Source organism: Carassius auratus, chromosome 1 (assembly GCF_003368295.1).
Source record: "Carassius auratus strain Wakin chromosome 1, ASM336829v1, whole genome shotgun sequence".
Classification (NCBI taxonomy): Eukaryota; Metazoa; Chordata; class Actinopteri; order Cypriniformes; family Cyprinidae; genus Carassius; species Carassius auratus.
In genome coordinates, this window is record NC_039243.1 from 16,843,914 (window position 1) to 16,865,397 (window position 21,484).

Consider the following 21,484-nt stretch of genomic DNA (forward strand, 5'->3'; position numbering starts at 1 on the left):
AATGTTCAAAATTTCAGCAATTTGCAAAAGATCTTTCTTACGAAATGCATTAAATTGCTGTATAGTAGGTTTGGAAACAAACGCTCCGATATCTGGCTCCATACTGACTAATGCTCTTTACGTTTTTACCAACAAGATAAACTATTTTTTTTTTTACCCACTGAAACAGTTAAATCACGGTCCTTTTTAGACATTCGTTAAGAATTTGTCCAAAATAACCAACAAAAAAAACGGACGAGCCCCCATTTGTTACGAATGACTAACTAAAAGGTCTACTCAAAGACCTAATAAAAGTAACCCGTAACAATTAACAGGGATCCCTCTAGGAAAGATCCCTGGGGTCCCCGCTCTCATCCCCGTTAATCTCAACCACCACACAGGAATTAAAGGGTAGATAATAAATTTATTCAATTAAATAAACAAAAGAAACATCATAACTTCGGGAGGGGCAATATGCCAAAGTAAATTACAATAAACAAAACTAATTTTATATTCAAACTAACCTGAAAATCAAATAACAAATAAAACACAAATGCTTACCTCCCTGCCAACATAAACAGGAGAAAACGAACATAACAAACAGGCAGCCACCTCCCTACCAAGCGCCACTTAAACATGGAGGGGGAGCGAAACACCGGACATAAAGCAATATAACAATCAAGCCACTATTTGAGTGAATGGTTGACAACAAATGTCTACAACAGCGATCTATCGCTAACACGGTCACACCGCAAGATCAACTATAAAAACGCCAGGAGAGCAGGGAGCCAACGTTTCCTTCCGCCGGGTGGCTTAAATACTGCCGCGATCCTTCCAGTCACCAACCAGCTCAGTCCCAATCAGCGACACCTACAATCAATTAAAGAGACAGCGGGAGAGAGAGAGAGAGACAGGGAGACACAGACAGGAAGATAACCTACACACACGCTGCGGATTACCCTGGCAACATGCGAATCTATTCGTAGGAGGAGTTAAGGTCCGAGGTTGTCCAGTGGGGTCATTGTTCTAATGTAGCTTGTCACCCAAGGATAAGTAGAACTAATGGGTTGGTTAGACAACGATTCTGGTGGCCACGTATGGCTTGTGACGTCCATGATTTTGTTTTGGCTTGCTCAGTTTGCACCAGTGGTAAGTCATCTAACTGACCTCCTGATGGGCTTCTTCAACCGCTGTCTGTCCCTTCGAGACCCTGATCCCACATCACACTAGATTTTGCTACTGCCCTCCCGCTCTCTAATGGCATGATGGTCATTTTGACCGTAGTGGACCGGTTCTCGAAGGCGGCACATTTCATTCCCTTGCCCAAATTACCTACAATTAAGGAGACATCGGTCACTGTCCTAGATCACTTCTTTCGGCTTCATGGCCTCCCGGTAGATGTGGTTTCTGACAGGGGATCTCAATTCATATCCAAATTTTGGAAAGAGTTTTGTAAATTGCTAGGAGCGTCAGTTAGCTTGTCATCGGGTTATCATCCCCAAAGTAACGGACAGTCTGAGTGAGCCAACCAAGATTTAGAGAGGACGTTGCCATGTTTGGTCTCCAAGAATCCTTCTTCCTGGAGTCAACAACTCTCTAAGGTGGAGTACGCCCACAATTCATTGCCAGTGTCAGCTACGGGCATTTCTCTTTTTCAGTGCAGTTTAGGTTACCAGCCACCAGTTTTTCTCAGTTTGGAATCTGAAGTCGCGGTCCCCTCCGCTCATGCATTTGTCCAGAGGTGCCATCACACCTGGACCAGAGCCCGCGAGACTCTGCTCCGGGTGAGGGAGCGCACTAAGGTCAAGGCCGATCGCCACCGGTCAAAGCCTCCCGTTTACGTCGTGGGTCAAAAGGTGTGGCTTTCTACCAGTAACATTCCTCTGCGTTACGTCTCTAATAAATTAGCTCCCAAATTTATTGGCTCGTTTACTATCACCAAGATCATTAGTCCGGTGACAGTCCGCCTCAAACTACCTCCAGTGTATAGGAGGATACACCCCGCTTTCATGTGTCCAAAATTAAACCCGTGTTTTATGTATGTATTAATCCGCCTCCTCCGGTCCCCCCGCCGCGTCTTGTAGATGGCGAACCGACTTATTCAGTTAATCGTATTCTGGACTCGAGACGGAGGGGACAAGGATTCCAGTACCTGGTGGACTGGGAAGGTTACGGTCTGGAGGAGAGGAGTTGGGTACCTGCTAGGGACATATTGGATCACTACCTTATTGATGAATACAATCAGCAGGTAGGCACTTCTGGGAACTCCAAGAGGAGCTCTTAGAAGGGGGGTACTGTCACGGTTGGTAAACCGTGATCTCGGGGTGTTTGCACTTTGTGGTGAAGTCTGTGTGTTTCGCATCTGCACTGATTAGTTTGTGGGCGTCTCCGTTAATTGTCATCAGCAACAGCTATCACTCATTACTCATTCCCTATATATGGGCTTGTCTCACATCCTGTGTTTGTGAGATTGTTGTTTTATGTCGTTTACCCTGTTTGTTGGCTTCAGTGTTGTCTGTGTTGGATGTTCGTGTTTTCCCGGAACCTCATCCACTCTACGCACTTCCACTCAGCCACAAACACTTACCTTCGGCTCTATTCCCCGCAGTTCCTGTGCCATCCTCTCCTGCTGCCTTCTCACCGCCATCATTCGGATTCCTCACCACCTCACCACCATCTTGGATTGTCGTCTTCCCAGCATTATTGTCTCTTCTTGTTTGTTTGTTTATTTATTTTCATTAAACCTGTTAACTCGCTATTGTTTCCAGTCCTTCCTTCACCCCACCGTCACAATCCCTTTCTACGAAAGCACTTTTTGTAAATAATATGATCACTGATCATATTATAGATGTGCTCTGTTTGACAGAAACCTGGCTAAAACCTAATGATTACATTATTTTAAATGAGCCCACCCCCCAAGATTACTGTTATAAACATGAGCCGCCTCCAAAAGGCAAAGGGGGAAGTGTTGCTTCAATTTATAACAATGTTTTCAGGATTTCTCAGAGGATAGGCTTCAAGTATAACTCGTTTGAAGTAATGGTGCTTCATATAACATTATCCAGAGAAACAAATGTTAATGATAAATCCCATGTGATGTTTGTACTGGCTACTGTATACAGACCACCAGGGCACCATACAGACTTTATTAAAGAGTTTGCTGATTTTACATCCAAGCTAGTTCTGGCTGAAGATACAATTTTAATAGTTGGTGATTTCCATATACATATTGATAATGAAAATGATGCATTGGGATCAGCATTCATAGACATTCTGAACTCTATTGGGGTTAGACAACATATCTCAGGACCTACTCATTGTCGAAATCATACTCTAGAATTAATACTTTCAAATGGAAATGATGTAGATGGTGTTGAAATTATGCAGCCAAGTGATGATATCTCAGATCATTATTTAGTGTTGTGCAAACTTCATATAGCCAAAATTGTAAATTCTACTTCTTGTTACAAGTATGGTAGAACCATCACTTCTACCACAAAAGACTGCTTTGTAAGTAATCTTCCTGATCCGAATTCCGTAGTATATGCAAAAACTTGAAGAACAACTTGATGATGTAACAAAAACAATGGACTCTCCCTTTTCTAGCATTTTAAATAGTGCAGTATGGAGTACCTCAAGGCTTAGTATTAGGGCCGCTACTCTTAACGCTTTACATGTTACCCTTGGGAGATATCATCAGGAAACATGGTGTTAGCTCTCACTGTTATGCTGATGATACTCAGCTCTATATTTCCTCGCGTCCTGGTGAAACACACCAATTTGAAAAACTAATGGAATGCATAGTCGATACAAAACACTGGATGACGAGGAATTTCTTACTTCTAAATTCTGAAAAAACATAGGTGTTAAATATAGGACCTAAAAACTCTGCATGTAATAACCTAGAACACTGTCTAATACTTGATGGCTGCTCTGTCAATTCTTCGTCATCAGTTAGGAACCTAGGTGTGCTATTTGATAGCAATCTTTCCTTAGAAAGCCACATTTCTAGCATTTGTAAAACTGCATTTTTCCATCTCAAAAATATATTAAATTACGGCCTATGCTCTCAATGTCAAATGCAGAAATGTTAATCCATGCATTTATGGCCTCAATGTTAGATTATTGTAATTCTTTATTGGGTGGTTGTTCTGCATTCTTAGTAAACAAACTACAGCTAGTCCAAATGCAGCAGCAAGAGTTCTTACTAGAACCAGGAAGTATGACCATATTAGCCTGTCAGATCCTTTTCCTATTTAGCACCTAAACTTTGGAATAACCTACCTAACATTGTTCGGGGGGCCGACACATTCTTGCAGTTGAAATCTAGATTAAAGACCCATTTCTTTAACCTTGCTTACACATAACACACTAATATGCTTCTAATATCCAAATCCGTTAAAGGATTTTTAGGCTGCATTAACTAGGTAAACCAGAACTGGGAACACTTCCCATTACACAAAATGTACTTGCTACATCATTAGAAGAATGGCATCTACACTAATATTGGTCTGTTTCTCTCTTATTCCGAGGTCAACATGGCCACCAGATCCAGTCTGTATCCAGATCAGAGTGTCACTGCAGTCACCCGGATCCAGTATGTATCCAGACCAGATGGTAGATCAAGCACCTAAAAAAGGACCTCTACAGCCTGAAAGGCAGCTGAGACGAGGACAACTAGAGCCCCAGATACAGATCCCCTGTAAAGACCTTGTCTCAGACTACCACCGGGACAAGACCACAAAAAAACAGATGATTCTTCTGGAATTTAACTGCTGGATTCCTCTGGTCAGAGGAGAACTGGCCCCCCAACTGAGCCTGGTTTCTCCCAAGGTTTTTTTTCTGCATTCTGTCAACGATGGAGTTTTGGTTCCTAGCCACTGTCGCCTCTGGCTTGCACATTTTTTCTTGCACCATTGTGATCAGTACATGAGTGTGGCAGTTAATAAAATGTAATTTGAAGATTTTATGAATACCTCCTGAAAATTTTATAGAAGAACCCTGACATACAGAATAACATTTCTATTAATTATGTGATATGTAGAGCACCGTCCGTTTTCTTCAATGCCCGCGAGTATTATGAGTCAGAGCACATTCACTCTTTTTCTACACATGAAATATAAAATAAATTTTTTGTGTGTTTTGTATGCAGCTAATGGTATTTTTATAGCAATAAAGGATGTTTATGACAAATATTATCTGTTATTAAACATATAAAGTGTGCATGTGTCAGCTTATTGTAGAATTAAAATTAACTATAAATTAAAATCAGGAGTTATAACAAGCATCAGTGATGGTTTGAAGTGGGCAAAAACATTAATAATTACGTTTTCAAGTGTAGCTTGATGTTAATTGTACAGGTATATCTCAGTAAATTACAATGTCATGGAAAAGTTAATTTATTTCAGTAATTCAACTCAAATTGTGAAACTTGTGTATTCAATAAGTTCAATGCACACAGAGTTCTGAAATCTCAACAAATTAGAATACTTAATAAGACCAAAAAAAAATGTACTCAATACTTGGTAGGGGGTCATTTTGCTTTAATTACTGCAGCTAATCTGCATTTTTGGCCTCTTGTTTGTCATTTTCCTCTTGACAGTACCCACAGATTCTCTATGGGGTTCAGGTCTGGTGAGTTTGCTGCCCATGCAGTCCAACACCATGTTCATCTAACCAAGTTTTGGTGCTTTTGGCAGTGTGAGCAGGTGCCAAATTCTGCTGGAAAATGAAATCAGCATCTTCAAAAAGCTGGTCAGCAGAAGGAAGCATGAAGTGCTCCAAAATTTATTGGTAAATTGGTGCAGTGATTTTGGTTTTCAAAAAAGAAAGGGTACTACTTTACAGTCTGAATCTTGTATCATGTAATCCCTCAATCAGTGTTTCAGCCGCACAAAGACGTCAATATAACGGCTTGTAAACAATGTCACGTAACATCACAGTTACCTCAGAAACAAACATTTGGTGACCATTAGAAACTCATTAGTCAGCTAGAAAAATAAACTGTAGAGAGGGGTATTTTGCTAAAAATATGCACCATAACATATTCATTATAATTCTTTACTGTGCTTATGTTTAATTTGTTTGAATAAATCCATAATTTTTTTTTTTTTATGACAGCCACCATTTAAATTTTATATTTAAAAAATACGAATTGAAGTAGAAATATTATTATTTAATTGTATGCTTTAGCTTACAAATCAGTCAATTTATATACATAGTACCAAATGACATATAGGCTATTCTACAGCATTAGTTGGGACAATTTTTGTTCCTTGAGAAAATTTGGCACGTACTGTACCCGATATACATCCAAAACAATCGATTTTGAATCAAATCAAAAGTTTGTGAATGAGGATCGAATTGAATCATGGAATTTATGTCAAAACCCAGCCCTACTTAAAAATGTTGAATGGTAAATGCCCACTAGAGGGAGCTGTTGTATTATGTGGGGAACTGGTATGCATGTGAGAAAAGAAGAAAGAGTGTGATCATGTGAGTTACCTAAGCTGTGTCCAAATTCAGGGTCTACATCCTTCGGAGGACTCATTTGAAGGATGTTAGGTCACAGCGCCGCGACGAAGGCTGTCCAAATTCGTAGGATCCTTCAAATGCGGCCCACAAATGCGTCCTCCTTTTCCCCGAATTGGAAGGATGGGTGTGGTGGATCCTTTCGCGTCCTACCTATCCCATAATTCTTTTCGGCAGGACGAAGCGAGCGGTAGCGGAGTGGGGGAGGAGTATTATTTTCGATGTTTTTTAAAAACTGGCTTTTCAAAAATATATATTTTCAGTGGTTTTCTAGTTAGGCATTTTGTTTTAGCGTTAAGTATTTTTTTTTTTTTTTTTTTACATTTGTACATGTATATGTAAAAAAAAAAAAAAAAAAAAAGTTTACTTTCGTAAACTAGCTTCTTCCTTACTGCCTGTGTGAATATCCCCTTACACACAGCTTATTTGTTAGTGATTGAAGCTGTTTTTAACGCTTCTAAGGACGAAAGAGCAGACAGAAGTGTTTATAAAGCTCCGGGGAGAGAACGATGAGCTCTTCACCCTCGTCTTGCTTGGCGCTGTCCCGGTTGCTAGGCGACAGGATATGAGCAACAGGTAAGGGAGGGAATTGAAAGAAGGGTAGGCTGTCCAAATTCACAAACACCGACTTCCGGTTTTTGCGGTCGTCGGAGGACCCATCCTCCTTCAACCGGGTAGGAAGGATCCTAAGGAGGATGCAGACCCTGAATTTGGACACAGCTCTAGTTACCCAGTACATCGCTAACTCAGTTTAAATGGATTTGATTTTTGGATGATTAATAGTAATAATTATATAGTAATAATTAAAATTATAGATACAGCCCGTTTTACTCACTGAAAGATTTATGCATCATAATTACTTCATAATTGTATTGAAGTCTTACACACATGCTATACAGATAATTTAGAGTTGTGCATCAATTTGAGTGATGAGAGCTATTATGTGAGTGGCTTGATGGAGCACAGGAGATGCAGATAACATGATCTTGACCCTTAAAGTGAGTGGATGTAGCATTAGGCTTTGTAAACACGCTAGCCGAGAAAGCAATTGAAACAATAACTATTAGGTCCTTCTCTAATCGGAACCCATGGGTGGACAGAACAATCCATGCAGCAGTTAACAAATGCACTGCTGCATACAACGTCAACGTCTTTTGTCGGGAAACATGAGCAAGTACAAAGCATCGTGCTATGCTCTCCGAAGCTCAGTAAGAGCCACCAAACTCCGATACAGGGAATGCATAGAGTCTCATTTTCAGCTCACTGACTCCCGATGCATGTGGCAGGGACTAAGGATCATCCATGCCTTTGGAAATTAATCCTCTGCAGAGGTCAGAGCAGATCTGTCACTGGCTGATGAGCTAAACTCTTTCTACAGCCGCTTTGAAAACAATGTGAGTTTGTCGATCAGCACATCAGGAAGCAGCAGTCAGAGCAGTGATACCGTATTTTTCGGACTATAAGTCGCACTTGAGTATAAAGTCGGATCAGTCCAAAAATACGTCATGATGAGAAAAAAAAACATATATAAGTCGCATTGGACTATAAGTTGCATTTATTTAGAACCAAGAGAAAACATTACTCTGTAATTACCGGCTGTAGACGGTAATGTTTTCTCTTGGTTCATGTCTCTGTGCTGATCAACTTGCTGGTTTGTTTTTACATCCATCTTTAATGAGTCTCTTGCTACCTCGGTGGTTTCCACCTCCTTTAAAAAAATCTGTCATCATCCCTGTGCCTAAGAACAATAAATCCTCTTGTCTGAATGACTGTTGCCCAGTTGCCCTCACATCAATAGTCATAAAGGCCTTTGAGGGACTGGTTAAAAACTACATTTGCTCCTCCATCCCGGATACTTAAACCCTTTTCAGTTTGCCTGTCGCCCAAATTGAGCCACTGAAGATGCCATCTCTCATATCCTGCACTCTTCTCTCACGCATATTGACAGCAATAACGGGAACTATGTAAGGCTTCTATTCATTGACTTTAGCTCAGCTTTTAATACTATAGTCCCCATCAAGCTTGCTTCTAAACTCATAGACCTTGGTCTAAACTCTTCACTCTGTGACTGGATTCAAGACTTTCTCACCGGCAGACCTCAAGAGGTGAAAGTAGGTCATTTCACCTCTAAATCCATCACCCTGAATGTGGGAGCCCCACAGGGCTGTGTCCTGAGTCTTCCCACAGCTCCACATCTTATTATCAGATTTGCTGATGATACTGTGGTTCTGGGCCTCTTTCACAACAATAATGAGACCGTTTACTTGGATGAGGTAGAGAAACTAACATCATGGTGCCAGGACAATTGTCTCTCTCTGAATGGGAGGAAACCTAAAGAGCTGATTGTTGACTTCAGGAAGAGACAGTAGCAGCCCTATACTCCTCTTATGATCAGTGGGACCCCTGTGGAGAGGGTGAGCAGCTTCAAGTACCTTGATGTAAACATCTCTGGGGACCTGACTTTGACTACCCACATTCAAACACAGGTTAATAAAACCAGGCAAAGACTGTACCATCTGCGACAGCTGAGAAAATTCAGGGTCTCACCAGCAATCCTGAAAACGTTCTATTCAGGGGCCATAGAAAGTGTATTGATTCAGTGTATCTCGGTGTGGTGTGGGAACAGCTCCAGTCAAGATTGCAAAGCCCTGCAGAGAGTTGTGCACTTAGCTCAGTGCATCTCAGGGTCTGCTCTACCCTCTCTGTGGGACATCTACCTCAAACACTGCAAAAGCAGAGCTGTTAAAATCATCAAGGACCCACCCCTGTAACCATCTTTTCAATTTGCTGCCATCCGGTAGGAGCTTCTGTAACCTGATGGCAAAAACTGATAGTCTTAGGAGGAGTTTCTTCCCCCAGTCCATCAAGCTCCTAAACTCAAAACCAGCCTCTTAACATCTACATGTCTCCACTAAATATTCACATAATCAGTAAGATATTCATCATTCTCTACCTCATATTGACTGTGTATCTTAATATTTAAGACTACAGTATAATTAATATTTGCCTCTTGTAAAATCCTGTGTATCTTAATATTGAAACTATATATGGGATAGTAACTGTGACTTCTGACCTGTGAACTATAATGAGTGAAGCAGATTAATTAGCATTTTGCCTGGCATGAGTAGTGAACATGTAGTGCAGTGCTTCAATGGACAGTTTCCACCTATCTTTTTGAGAGACAGGAAAGAAGATTTTCTCCACTGGCGCAGGTGATTGAAGTGGAGTCCACTGATCGTGGAGGCTAGTGCTGATTCTGATAACGCCAAGTTGTCTTGGTGGTACTCTTTTTATCTACGGGGACAGTTTGCCTAAGCAAGACTATAAACACGTAAAATAAAATAAAATAACCCTCTGAGGTTTAGGGGTTTTGGGTGGCCTGGAGAAGTTTTGATATGCCCTGACTTTTGTGCTTTTTTCAGTTGCTTAAAATTTTTAAAATATATTTAAATAGAAAGCAGTTATGTTAAATAGTAAAAATATTGAACAATATTACTGCTTTAGCAAACTTGTATTGACTGGTATGGTGTAATGTTGAAATATATAAACGAACATCACATAACTAGCATTTCCAAAGTGTATATCGTTTATGTTCTCTGAAATAAAAATGATAAACTACATTATTAACATTATTTTGATGGTCACTGATACTAGTAGTACAGTAGAAAATGTATATGATGTGAATTAAACTTTATAATGTTTCACTTGATTATGCATATAGTCAGGAAATATAGTTTGGAAAAAGTCTAACTAGTAAAATGTGAACATGTTGTGTGATAACTAATACAACAAAAAAAAACTTACTCATGTTTATGATCTCTGCTGAATCAAGCACTTAATTCTTTTTTCTGAGGAAATCCAAAACTCAAATCCTGAGGTAATCCTCAGCGCGTCTTCTTGGGATGAATAATGTCTTATTCCTGAAAGACGAACGCACCGTTTGTTTTCTTTATTTTGTAAATGCACAAAGTTTTGTTGTTATTATGGGTGTATACAAATAAAAGTAGACACTTTACAGATTCGATTGATGTTTTGCTCTTATCTGTACGATCAAAACTGAAAGTGTAATTTAAGTTGTTTTCAGTGTTATCAGGAGAAGATGCCACAAAATGCGTATTCGCGTTAATCGACTCCAGAGGTTAAAGCTGTTTTCGGAAAACAATGTTATCTGTCCACAAGTTATGTTATATGAGGCTAATGCAAATAATGGAGAAAAATTCGGACGTTTTGTTGCTGTAATTTAACCTTATCTACAGCTTTGCATACATGAACAAGGTGTAGATACACTGGATGCTGCTGTTGCATTGGCTCTGCAGATTGAGAAGGAACATCAAGCCATCAAGGTGCTGCTGCCGTTTCACCCACAACAGTGGAGTTCCTCAGCAACAGGAGTTTTCCCTGGATCTAGCCTCAACATCCATCCACAGACAGTATCTACCTCTCCCTGCTTCACAATGTCTACTTCCTGCGGTTCACTCAGCTACATCAGGGGACTTCATGAAACTTCAACGAACCCTGGAAAGTTTGACAGAGTTGATAAACTTCAGCTTAAGGTTAACAGACAGAAGTATGCCGGCAGACACCCTTCTTCACCAGATCGACAGCATCGTACTCTTTCCCCGGGCGATTCACTTGGGTGCACATCAGAACATCGCAGGTATGGACAGACATGCATATACTGACTGTGACACTCTGAGCAAAGTAGACCATCTGAGCAAAGTAGACCATCATACAGAGATATGAGTGGTGATAGGGACTAATACAATGCATGCATACATGAGGGCTATTTTGATCAAAGTTCTAGGATGTCACCAGAACGTGGACAGCATATTACAACTTGGGACTATCTGGATCGTGCTTCTTGTTCAGACAATGGTCGAGGTGACAGGTCAATGGCCCGCTACTCAAAGCAGTGGGTCATCGGTTTCTAAGTCCTGGTCACATACATTTCCAGTCTCCTTCACATGTTCATCAACTCCAGGGAAACTATCAATAGTTGACAATGAGGGCCATTTGCCAACTGCTACTGACATCCGGTCCACTGATAACATTGTTGAACATCATGTGACTTTAGACACTGGTCAGGCCGAGACACAAAATGTGGCACTTTTCACCACATTTTGACATAGACACAGTAGTCCATGCCTTTATTGATACTGGTGCTGATGTTTCTTTTATCAGTGGAGATTTCAGAATGTCTACTCCTACCTTGCATCAAAGTCCCTTGATGAAACAGTTTATACCTCTGACATCCCTTTCTCGTGACACTTTAAATTCAGTGGGTACATTATCAGTGAATCACTCTGAGAAAGCCTATAGTGTCACATTAATTTCAAGTGATCAGAAATTGCCCAAAAGCACTTGTACTTGTTTGGGACTTATTATCTATGCACAAAATTGTGATTAATGTGCAGAACATGTAAGGTGAGGACTCCATATCCTTTACTGGTGTAGATCAGCATTACCTTAAACTTGTGAATGTGACAGCGTGTACCACTACATTAATTGTTCCTGCTCTGTCAGAGGCTGTAATCACTGCAAAACTTGCATCACCCCACACAAGTTTGCAGCTAAATGGCTACACAGGATTTTAATATTGCCTAAAACATCCAGAGCAGTTTGACCAATAACATGAAGGTATTGTACATAATCAACCAATTGTGGGGCTGTGTTTGAGAAGGTAAGATCTAGAGGGAACGATCAAAGCGATGCAAATATGCGCACATGCTTGTTCGTTCAATTGATTTGACAATGCTTGAAGTCAAACGAACGTACAAACACGTGAAACACATGAAAGCGTTTCGAAAGCATAAGGAGTCATCTGCTCTGCTCTTTATAGCTCTCATGAATGTTACACAACCATCAACCTGCACAGTGCAAATATCCAAAACCTTGATATTTTAAGCAATATTAAAATCCTGGCTGGGACGTGTCCCATATGAACAGCGCATATGGTAACCCTACTTAGTAATGTTTTTAAAACAGTGATAATCATGTATATGTGGCAGTGTGGTGTCTCTTTCCTGTAGCCTGAAGATAAGTGTCTCTCAGCAGTGAGGTCCATGCCAGCTAAGATTGAAAGCCTTAGTGATCTGAAACAAAGAAGACGACAACCAAAATGTGCACAGTAATATGCTCATGCTTTTAATGGGGAGGGATGGAGGGTTGCGAGCCGTTGAGCATACTTGCCAAGCAGTGGTGCCACATGTATATGTCCCGTGTCTAATAGGAGAGTGTTAGTGATTGGAGCGATTTGACAGCGGACCGCATCAGCTGGTCGAAGCCTATGCCTCCGTGGCCTGACTGAACTAACACTGTGCTCGATAAGTCCTTAAGAGGGTTGCATTGGACTAAGTGTGTCATTTATTTGGATGACATCAATTGTATGGGTAAAGAATTTGAGGATCACATTAAAAACCTCTTTGGGTGAGGAGGAAAAGGACATTGCATATCTCGTATTTTTGAAACAATGTATTTTTGATGCTTTAAAATATTCTAACTAACCCTCTGATGTCATATGGACTACTTTGGTGATGCTTTTCTTACCTTTTTGGACATGGACAGTATACCATACACACAGTTTCAATGGAGGGACTGAGAGCTCTCGGACTAAATCTTAAATATCTTAAATTGTGTGCCGAAGATAAATGGAGGTCTTACTGGTTTGGAACGACATGAGGGTGAGTTATTAATGACATAATTATGATTTTTGGGTGAACTATCCCTTTAATATCACGAGTATGAAAAACAATATGCAGTGCATGGGAAGTAGCTCCAGAAGATGGCGGTAATCCAACACCAAGGATGCAAGCTGTGTTAAAACCAAGGTGGCAGGGTTTCGTGTTTTTTTTAAGCACCCCTGGGCGCCGCCATTGGTTAGCGGACCCTCACCTACTGTTAGCATTCCATTGACCCCCCCCCCCCCATTGGCATCACTTTGACAGTGAATAACTTTACATCTGAGGCATTTAAAGACTCCATTTGTCCATTCATTATTTCTAAAGAAACATGAAAATGCATAAAAGGCCCCATTACCTTGTATCTTACGTTGTGGCCCTATAGAAGCAGTTTTTGTAAAAAAATAGGCTAACGATTGCATCATAACCTGCGACTCTCTGTCGCACAGTAGAGAAATTACCATATGGACAGGAGAAGAAGCTCGCAGGCAATCTTTTACTGTCTATGAGGCTATCGGGGAGGATGTGGAGTCATGAAGTCAAAGGAGAAGCACAGAGAGAGTCTATAAAAGTAGCGGGACAAAATTGTTCAACAACGTCTGCAAGATTCGGTGGGTTATTCAGATTTCTGTTGGCACAGCGGTAAGAAGACTTACAGGTTGCTCACGTGACATTTACATCATCAAGTTCAGTTTGAGTTTGCGCAGTACGCTCGACCCCCAGGAAGTGCATGCTTCTAATTGGTCCAAAATCAAATACTTCTCTACTATATAGTATGGAAAAAGCAGTATGCGACAAATTAGTATGTTTGAATCTTTTGCGTTCATAAAAGAGTAGGCGAGAATTGCAATAACTCTCGCGAGATTCAGTTGTGCGTATACTTAATTTGCGTTCTAATATGCCTACTCACCTACTATATAGTAGGGAAAAAGAGTATGTGAAGAAAGAAGTACGTTCGAAACCTTAAACCATAAAACAGTATGCGAGTAAACCCCGGATGTCCTACTGCTTCAGCAAAGATTCTGAAGGGTTCATCGAGGGATACTTTTCAATCCCAGAATGCCACGCGAAAGTGATAAATAGTCATCGAACGTGAAGGAGAGCAGCGTAGAGGGTGTTTACAAATGTGAGTATTATAAAACAAAACACGGTTCCCATGTGATAAAATCGTATTTGTTGAGCTACTGTAGAGTAAACTGTTGATTTGTTAAGGTGTAAAGACGCTAGCCAGTAACATCATAGTATATTTGTGATGAAAAACAACATCAAAACATGTTTTATGTAAAGCGAACAGCGGATCTCCAGTAAGCATATGTACGTCTCCAAAGTGGATTTGCATGAACCATATAGCCTACATCTTAAAGACGATTCATTGTCTGTTTAATATGAGACAGAGAAATGTTCTAAAAGAACTGCAAAAGAGCAAATCACATGAACAGACATTTGAGTGAGAGATGTGTGTTATGTAGAATCAACTGTCTACATTGCTTTAGATGAATGTAAGTAATGTAAATAAATAAATCTATATTAAGTAAACATAAGTTATCTGTTTCATTTGAAAATTAGTGTTGTTGATAAATTGTGGAGCTCTTGTGTTGGATAAAGTGAGTGAACACATCAGCATCTATCTCAACATGTAAATGCAGTATATCACAGATAAATCACAGAGACTGACTCTTGTCTGGATGTTACAGGGACAGATGAGACACACGTGTGTTTATCTGCTGCAGAGAGACTGATGAAGAAATGCTGCCATCAAAGACTCTCAGTGAGAGGACACTACAGTCATCAAAACATATTTTAAATTTTAAGTTGTAGTTTATTAATAAACAGTTATTACAGCACTTTTCTGATTCTTGTTTGCTGTACATTTGATGCAGATATTTTGTGGTGGAGCAGGTGACAGCAGCATCTGTGGAAAAAACCTGAAAGAAAAATCCAAAGTAAGATCATTCTGTTACTTGTAATACAGAAATGAAGTGACACTGTGCTGTTAAAATGACTGCTTTTGTTTTGGGTTTGTGCATCTTTATAGGATCTGAAATGTCTGCAGACTGCTGTGTGCACTGAGGATGGAGAAGATGGAGTGTCATGGGTGAAATGCTCCAGCACTGCATCTCCTCTTGTTTCTTCTTCAGGACCAGATGCTGCTGTGGTCTCTTCATCTTCAATGACCCCAGAGCCAGCGAGAACATCTAGAGAAAGACCAAAAGACACTGAGGATGTGATTTTGGTCAAGTTTGTTCTGCTGGGTTCTGTTCATACAACATCAGTCAATAAAGCCTGAGTTTCAGAAGTTTCTAAAGTATCATCAAATAATGTCACGAAGAATCTGAAAGTCAGTCTCCATTGACTGATACTGTATGGACACAAACCAGCAGGAGAAACCTGACCAACATCACCTTTTATGTTCAGGCAAAGGATTGAACAGAATGGAGGCAAGTCATTAATGACTGAATTTATATGTTTAGATGACCTGACCCTTTAAAACCCCAAATAGAAACTGTATTAAATGTATGCATGCATTAATATTATAGTAGAACATTGAAGAAAAGAAGCTTTAAGAAACAAGCAGCTTAATTAAGCATTTTTCTGCCCAAGACACAAAAAAAGCATTCACAAAATGCACATTTACATGTATTAATTTGCCAGACACTTTTATCTGAAGTGACTTACAGTGCTGTTATTACAGGATCTCATTCTCAATCCCTCTGTAGTCACCTGTAGTAAAGACACACCAGTGGAGATTGATCCAGATACCTTCTGCTCACCAGTTCAGTTCTAAATCACAGAAATAATGAAGCTTTATCAAATTAACATGCAATTGTAAAAATATAAAATTTAATTCAGCAATAAATAGAATGCTGACAACATGACAAAGTGTTTTACTCTGTGTAAGTGTTTTCCAGGTCGTTGTGCTCATGGTGAGCAGACACAGATGTTTGGAGCAAACACCGCAGCAGTCAGATCGTCCCGCACATGTTCTCCTGCTCTTGTGCAGGGTTGTGTGGTTCAGGGTCTTCATCATGGTCTTCCTCATCCTCTCTGCACTCAGACAGGACTCGATGTCCCTCTCTCATCATGATCAGATTCAGATCGTCCCGCACATGTTCTCCTGCTCTTGTTCAGGGTTGTGTGGTTCAGGGTCTTCATCATGGTCTTCCTCATCCTCTCTGCACTCAGACAAGGACTCGATGTCCCTCTCTCATCATGATCAGATTCAGTCTGACTGCAGCAGTGAGGGACCTGATGGACGGATGTGGGTTCACTGTCTGTAAACATTCAAATACAGAACAATTTCTGAATAAAGTTTTGTTTCATGTGTTGTTGACTTGTATTTTATTTATTGTGACGGTTACTTTTATTTATTATTTTACTTGTTTATTCATGTCTCCTGTTGTTGTCAGTAAATAAAATATAGCCTAATTGTTTCATTAACACATACATTAATTCATTACTTGACTGAATATTTAGATGTATTAATCTTAGCTGCATTTGTCTAGTGTGAAGTTATGCATAGATATTAAAAAAAAACGAATTACAATTTGTTTTACAAAAAAAAATATATAATTATTAGTCACCATTTATCATTATTATTGTTGATAATTGTTGGGGTGGGCTAGAAATGCTTTCTGAGGTAATCTTAATTTCTAAGTAGTAATACTTACATTTTTCAAGTGTAAAATCAACATTCTTCTCCAAAGCCGAGATCTTCAAGCACCTGATAAACGTCTTATTTGTGCAGATATTACAAATACTGCAAAAGCTGAGGAAAACCGTACGAGGTAGGATTGTGGAGTTACTGATGCTATGAAGGGTTTAATCTTCAAGGATTAAACTGTGGGTCATTTCAATAGAGTTAAAACATAAAAACAACACAAATACACTGGTAAAACTACAATAACAATAAAAGGGCATTTGTGTATTCAACAAGACCGACCACAAAAGGAGCAAATTGCATCAACATCAAAATATTTAGGTAGTAAATAGTAAACCTGTAGCAGTCAGTCATATATTTGAAGTTGTTATAACGTCATAGGTCACATGATAACGTAAACATGGCGGAATTCATTCATACTCAACGAGATTTGGCTGTAGAGTACGTACTCTTTTAGCGCTCGTTAAGTAAGTACTTATTGAAATTTAGTACCTACTCGTTAAGTATGCGATTTCGGACGCAGCCATTGACTTCACTTGCCTCCGTTGAATCCAATGGGGTTGCTGTGTCTGTTTCTTTTGCTGTCTATGGTTAAAACCCTAAGAAGAATGTTACCTAAGTGCATGGACTCCGAAGTGCGCATTTGAAGTGCGAATGTGTCACAGCGTCACAGCGTAAGCTGTCCCAAAGTCAGAATGCGCACTCCAAAGGGCGCATTTTAAAGTGCGAATGCGTCACCGCTGCGCGACGAAGGCTGACGAATTTCGAAAGTGACTTCAAATGCACACTTTTGTTGTGTTTTTGAATGGCTGTCATGCAAGAGATCTACAAATGGTTTAACCAAACTTTAGCACTGCAGTATTTTGTATGCATGGCCTGCTGTATCATATTTCTATTGTTAAGATTACAAACCTGTCTTTATATCAGGCACGTGCACAGGTAGGGCTCAACCTGACCTGCCCTTTTTGCCCTTACACTCCGAAGTGCCCTTTTTTTTGGTGGTGTTTTTTTATTTTATTTTTATTATCAATGCTACTGGTCACCCTTTACGTCTGTCTGTCTGTTTTACAAATATTTAGCAAATGAAAGTTCTTAAAACGAGCTTGTGTAAATCTTATTCGATCCTCAAGCTGTCAGTAAGCTGATAACTCCGCCCCCTCTATATTCATTAAATCAACTAAAGTTCCACAGCAGCCGCACAGTAGACAACAGCTGAGCTGAACAAAGTTTTGCGAAGGGTAAATACATATCTTGTTGTTTTAATAAGTACTACTAAACACTATGTAACCCAGTAGAATAATATTCTACAGGTAATGAGTTTACTGCTTTATATATATTGATATAAATGTGTATGCTTTTAAAAACACGAGCATATATCAAGTTAGATTGTTTTACACACGTAGTTTTAACCTACAAGTTAGGTCTTTCTTTATTTTATTGGTTCAAGAGAGTTAAGTCCTGCCCCGCCTATGTCTTCTGGTTTTTGAGTGGTTGTTGAGGGGTGTGATTGACAAGAGAGAGACGCGCAGTATCCGAAAAACAGAGAGGTGAATGATCTGTGTTTTTTTTTACCAGTTTAAGATCTTGAACTGTAATACTGATCCCGTGTGAAAGACCTGATTTATATTTATTTTGTGTTATTGTGAGTTCGCTGTGAGTGTTTATACGGCATTCCGGTATCTTTAATCGTCAGTCACGCGCACGGACTGTTCGTTAATATCCTGTACACGTCATTCATCTGAACCAGACGGTTAAATTAGCGGAACATTTAAACAGAACCGATTGACCCGTGAAGGAGTGTTGTTTCCGGCACGACGCGGGAAATTGAGGACCAGATAGCGCCCCAAATACCCGCGATATTTGGGGTTCCTCTGGCTGCGTGGGAGGAGCGTTTCCTCGGCAGGCGAGAGAGAGCAAGCCCGAGGAGCTGCGGGAGGCCTAATACAGGAATCCAGGATCGCGGTTTGCTTCACACATCAAATTGAGGTACCAGTGTTGATTTGTTTTTGCTCAGGAGAGTGAAGGGGCTATTTGTCAGTTTCCCGGCCACCACGAACACAAGCTACGACCCAGGCCTGCAATGGTGTGTGTGTGTGTGGATGTTTAGGTTTGTTTATGTGGGCCCACAAAGTTTAATTTTCTTTCATATTGTGTTTATTCAGCATGCTTATTAACTGTGAATATTCTAAGTGATTTCTGACATCCGGAGTGAATAAATTTGTACATTTCATTTCAAGTGAAGTCACTCGTTCTTTTAATTTTGAGTGTTTTGTTACAGAGACCATTCTTGTACTCCTGTCTCCTGAGATATAGCTTTTGGGGGTTTAATTTGGTCAGATCTAAAGTCTATGTGATTGTGTGAATACATCACAGCATTCAAATTCTATCTTTGACTTTCTGTTTCTGTTCTAATTAAATTCTTTATATTTTGTTACTTATCTAAGAGTTTGTGTGTGACTACTTATTATAGTATATAGATAATATATTATATATATATTATTTGAGTATAGTACATAATTATTAATAACTTCTGAAGGAGAAGTAATTAATTTGTGACACCAGAGGGGCCTAACTTCAACATCTGTAGGCACATAGTTAATGAATCTGGTGCGCTGCCCTATTTAATCAACAAGAGAGGTAGGGGGCGCTACACAAAATGGGGGCTCGTCCGGGATCTCCCTCTGGCAAGTCACAACTGCGTTCCTGAAAGGAGGAAAGAAAAAAAAGTGAAGTTAATCTAAAGCATACCCTGTTGTTGCATTTTAAGAGACTGAGAACTGCATACAGGTTGTCATGGCTCTAACAAAAGACCCATTCCTCCAAGCAGAGTTGGCCAAATGGTGTAAAGATGCTGGCATTGATGAGACTCATGCTTTAATGCTTTTAAATGTACCTGTTCACACCGAAGTGGCTGAAATTGAAGAGGCGATGGAAGCAGTAAAAGCGTTAGGAAGAGTTCGTGTAAGAGACACGAGAGAAGGACCTACCTCACGTTCTCTGCTGGTATTGTGTGAGTGCAAACAAGCCATTGACCCTAAGCGCATACCTACTGACGTGTCCTGGGGAGAAAAGAATGAGCCATGGTCAGTCATAGTAATTCAGACACAGGAATCTGCATCTGACGCAGCTACTGGAGGATTTACTGAAAAGCTTGCAAAGTTCTTGATGGAAGAAGGAAAGTCTCTCAGTGATATACAAGCTTTGATTTCTCCTCACAGTGCCCCAGACAGTTCCCCTGAGTCGATTATACGCGCCATGGGTGAGGTCTTTGCAAAAACAGTAAAGCTCCCAAGTGACAGCAACGCTTATCGTCGCCTGCGCACCTTGTCAGCCGCTGTTCCAACCCCTGTGGGAGAGGAGAATATGGAAACTTGGATGGACCAAGCCAGGCTGATGATAACTGAGTGTGACTGCTCTGAAAAAGAAAAAAGACGAAGAATTGTGGAAAGTCTCAAGGGACCTGCATTGGACATCATAAGAGCTGTTCGATTTTCAGATCCTGAAGCAAGTGCTTTGCAGTATTTGGAAGCGTTGGAGAGCACATTTGGATCATCTGAATCTGGTGAAGATTTATACTTCAAGTTTCGTCTTATGCGCCAGGGCACCGGGGAGGCTCTGTCTGAATTTCTGAGAAGAATGGAGAAGACTCTTAGCAAAGTAGTGGAAAGAGAGGGACTGTCCCTCAGACTGGTGGACAAAGTACGAGTAGAACAACTGATTAGAGGGGCTGTTAATTCTGACATGATGTTGCTCCAATTGAGGCTGAGAGAGTGGAAAAATAACCCACCTTCTTTTCTAAGTCTGTTAAAGGAAATACGTGAGGCAGAAGAGAGTGAAGCTGCTCGCCATAGAATGTCTGCAAAAGCCAAAGCTATACAATTCCATGAAGATGAAAGAGCCAGCACCTCTGTCATCCAAGAACTTAAGGCCGAAATTGAAGAATTGAGAAGCCAAATAAGTGGAGGTGAACCAAAAACCTTGTCTACTTCATCATTAGTGATTAAAACAAATGAAAAAACAACCAAGAAGACTGAAAAAAACGGATGATTCAGAAGTCCAAGAGTTAAAGAAACAGGTTCAACACTTACAGCAGCAGTTGGCAGTTCTGAGTGTCAGTTCTACCCAATACTCACCTCATGTTCCAGAACAGCGGCCGACACCATCCCAGTCTGCCTCCACGTCCTTAAGATACAAGACAAGAGATGACTACTTCTGCTACAGGTGTGGAGACGACGGTCATATTGCAACAAAGTGTCAAGCTCCACCAAATTCTGATCAAGTGATTCAAAAACTGATTCGTTCCTTGCGGCAGGCAAAGAGTGGGAAGAACGAGATGGGTGAAGATAGAACTGCATCAAACCAGGCCTGTTTCTCCAAAAAGAGCCAGACAGACATCTACAACTCCAGCCGCCTTCCCAAAGGTCTAGTAGGGCCAGCATCCACTGTAGAAGTGAAGCTTAATGGCTGTGGGTGTCAAGCACTATTAGACAGCGGATCACAAGTGACGATAGTGTTTGACAGCTGGTACTCAAGGAACCTGGTGCTCAAGTAAATGCTTATACTGAGCCTAAAGTCACTTTTAAAATGTAAAAAAAAAAATAATAATAATCTCATGGGGACATGAGATATTTAGTAGGGG

At 40.3% G+C, this 21,484-nt stretch overlaps 1 protein-coding gene across 1 annotated transcript; it reads left to right on the top strand.

Moving 5' to 3' along the window:
* The first annotated feature begins 19,638 nt into the window (after window positions 1-19,638).
* Window positions 19,639-21,397, top strand: LOC113105857 (paraneoplastic antigen Ma2). The gene is made up of 2 exons (XM_026267250.1): window positions 19,639-20,544; window positions 20,996-21,397. The coding sequence occupies exons 1-2, from the start codon at window positions 19,639-19,641 to the stop codon at window positions 21,395-21,397; spliced, it is 1,308 nt and encodes a 435-aa protein (XP_026123035.1).
* The last annotated feature ends 87 nt before the right edge of the window (window positions 21,398-21,484 follow it).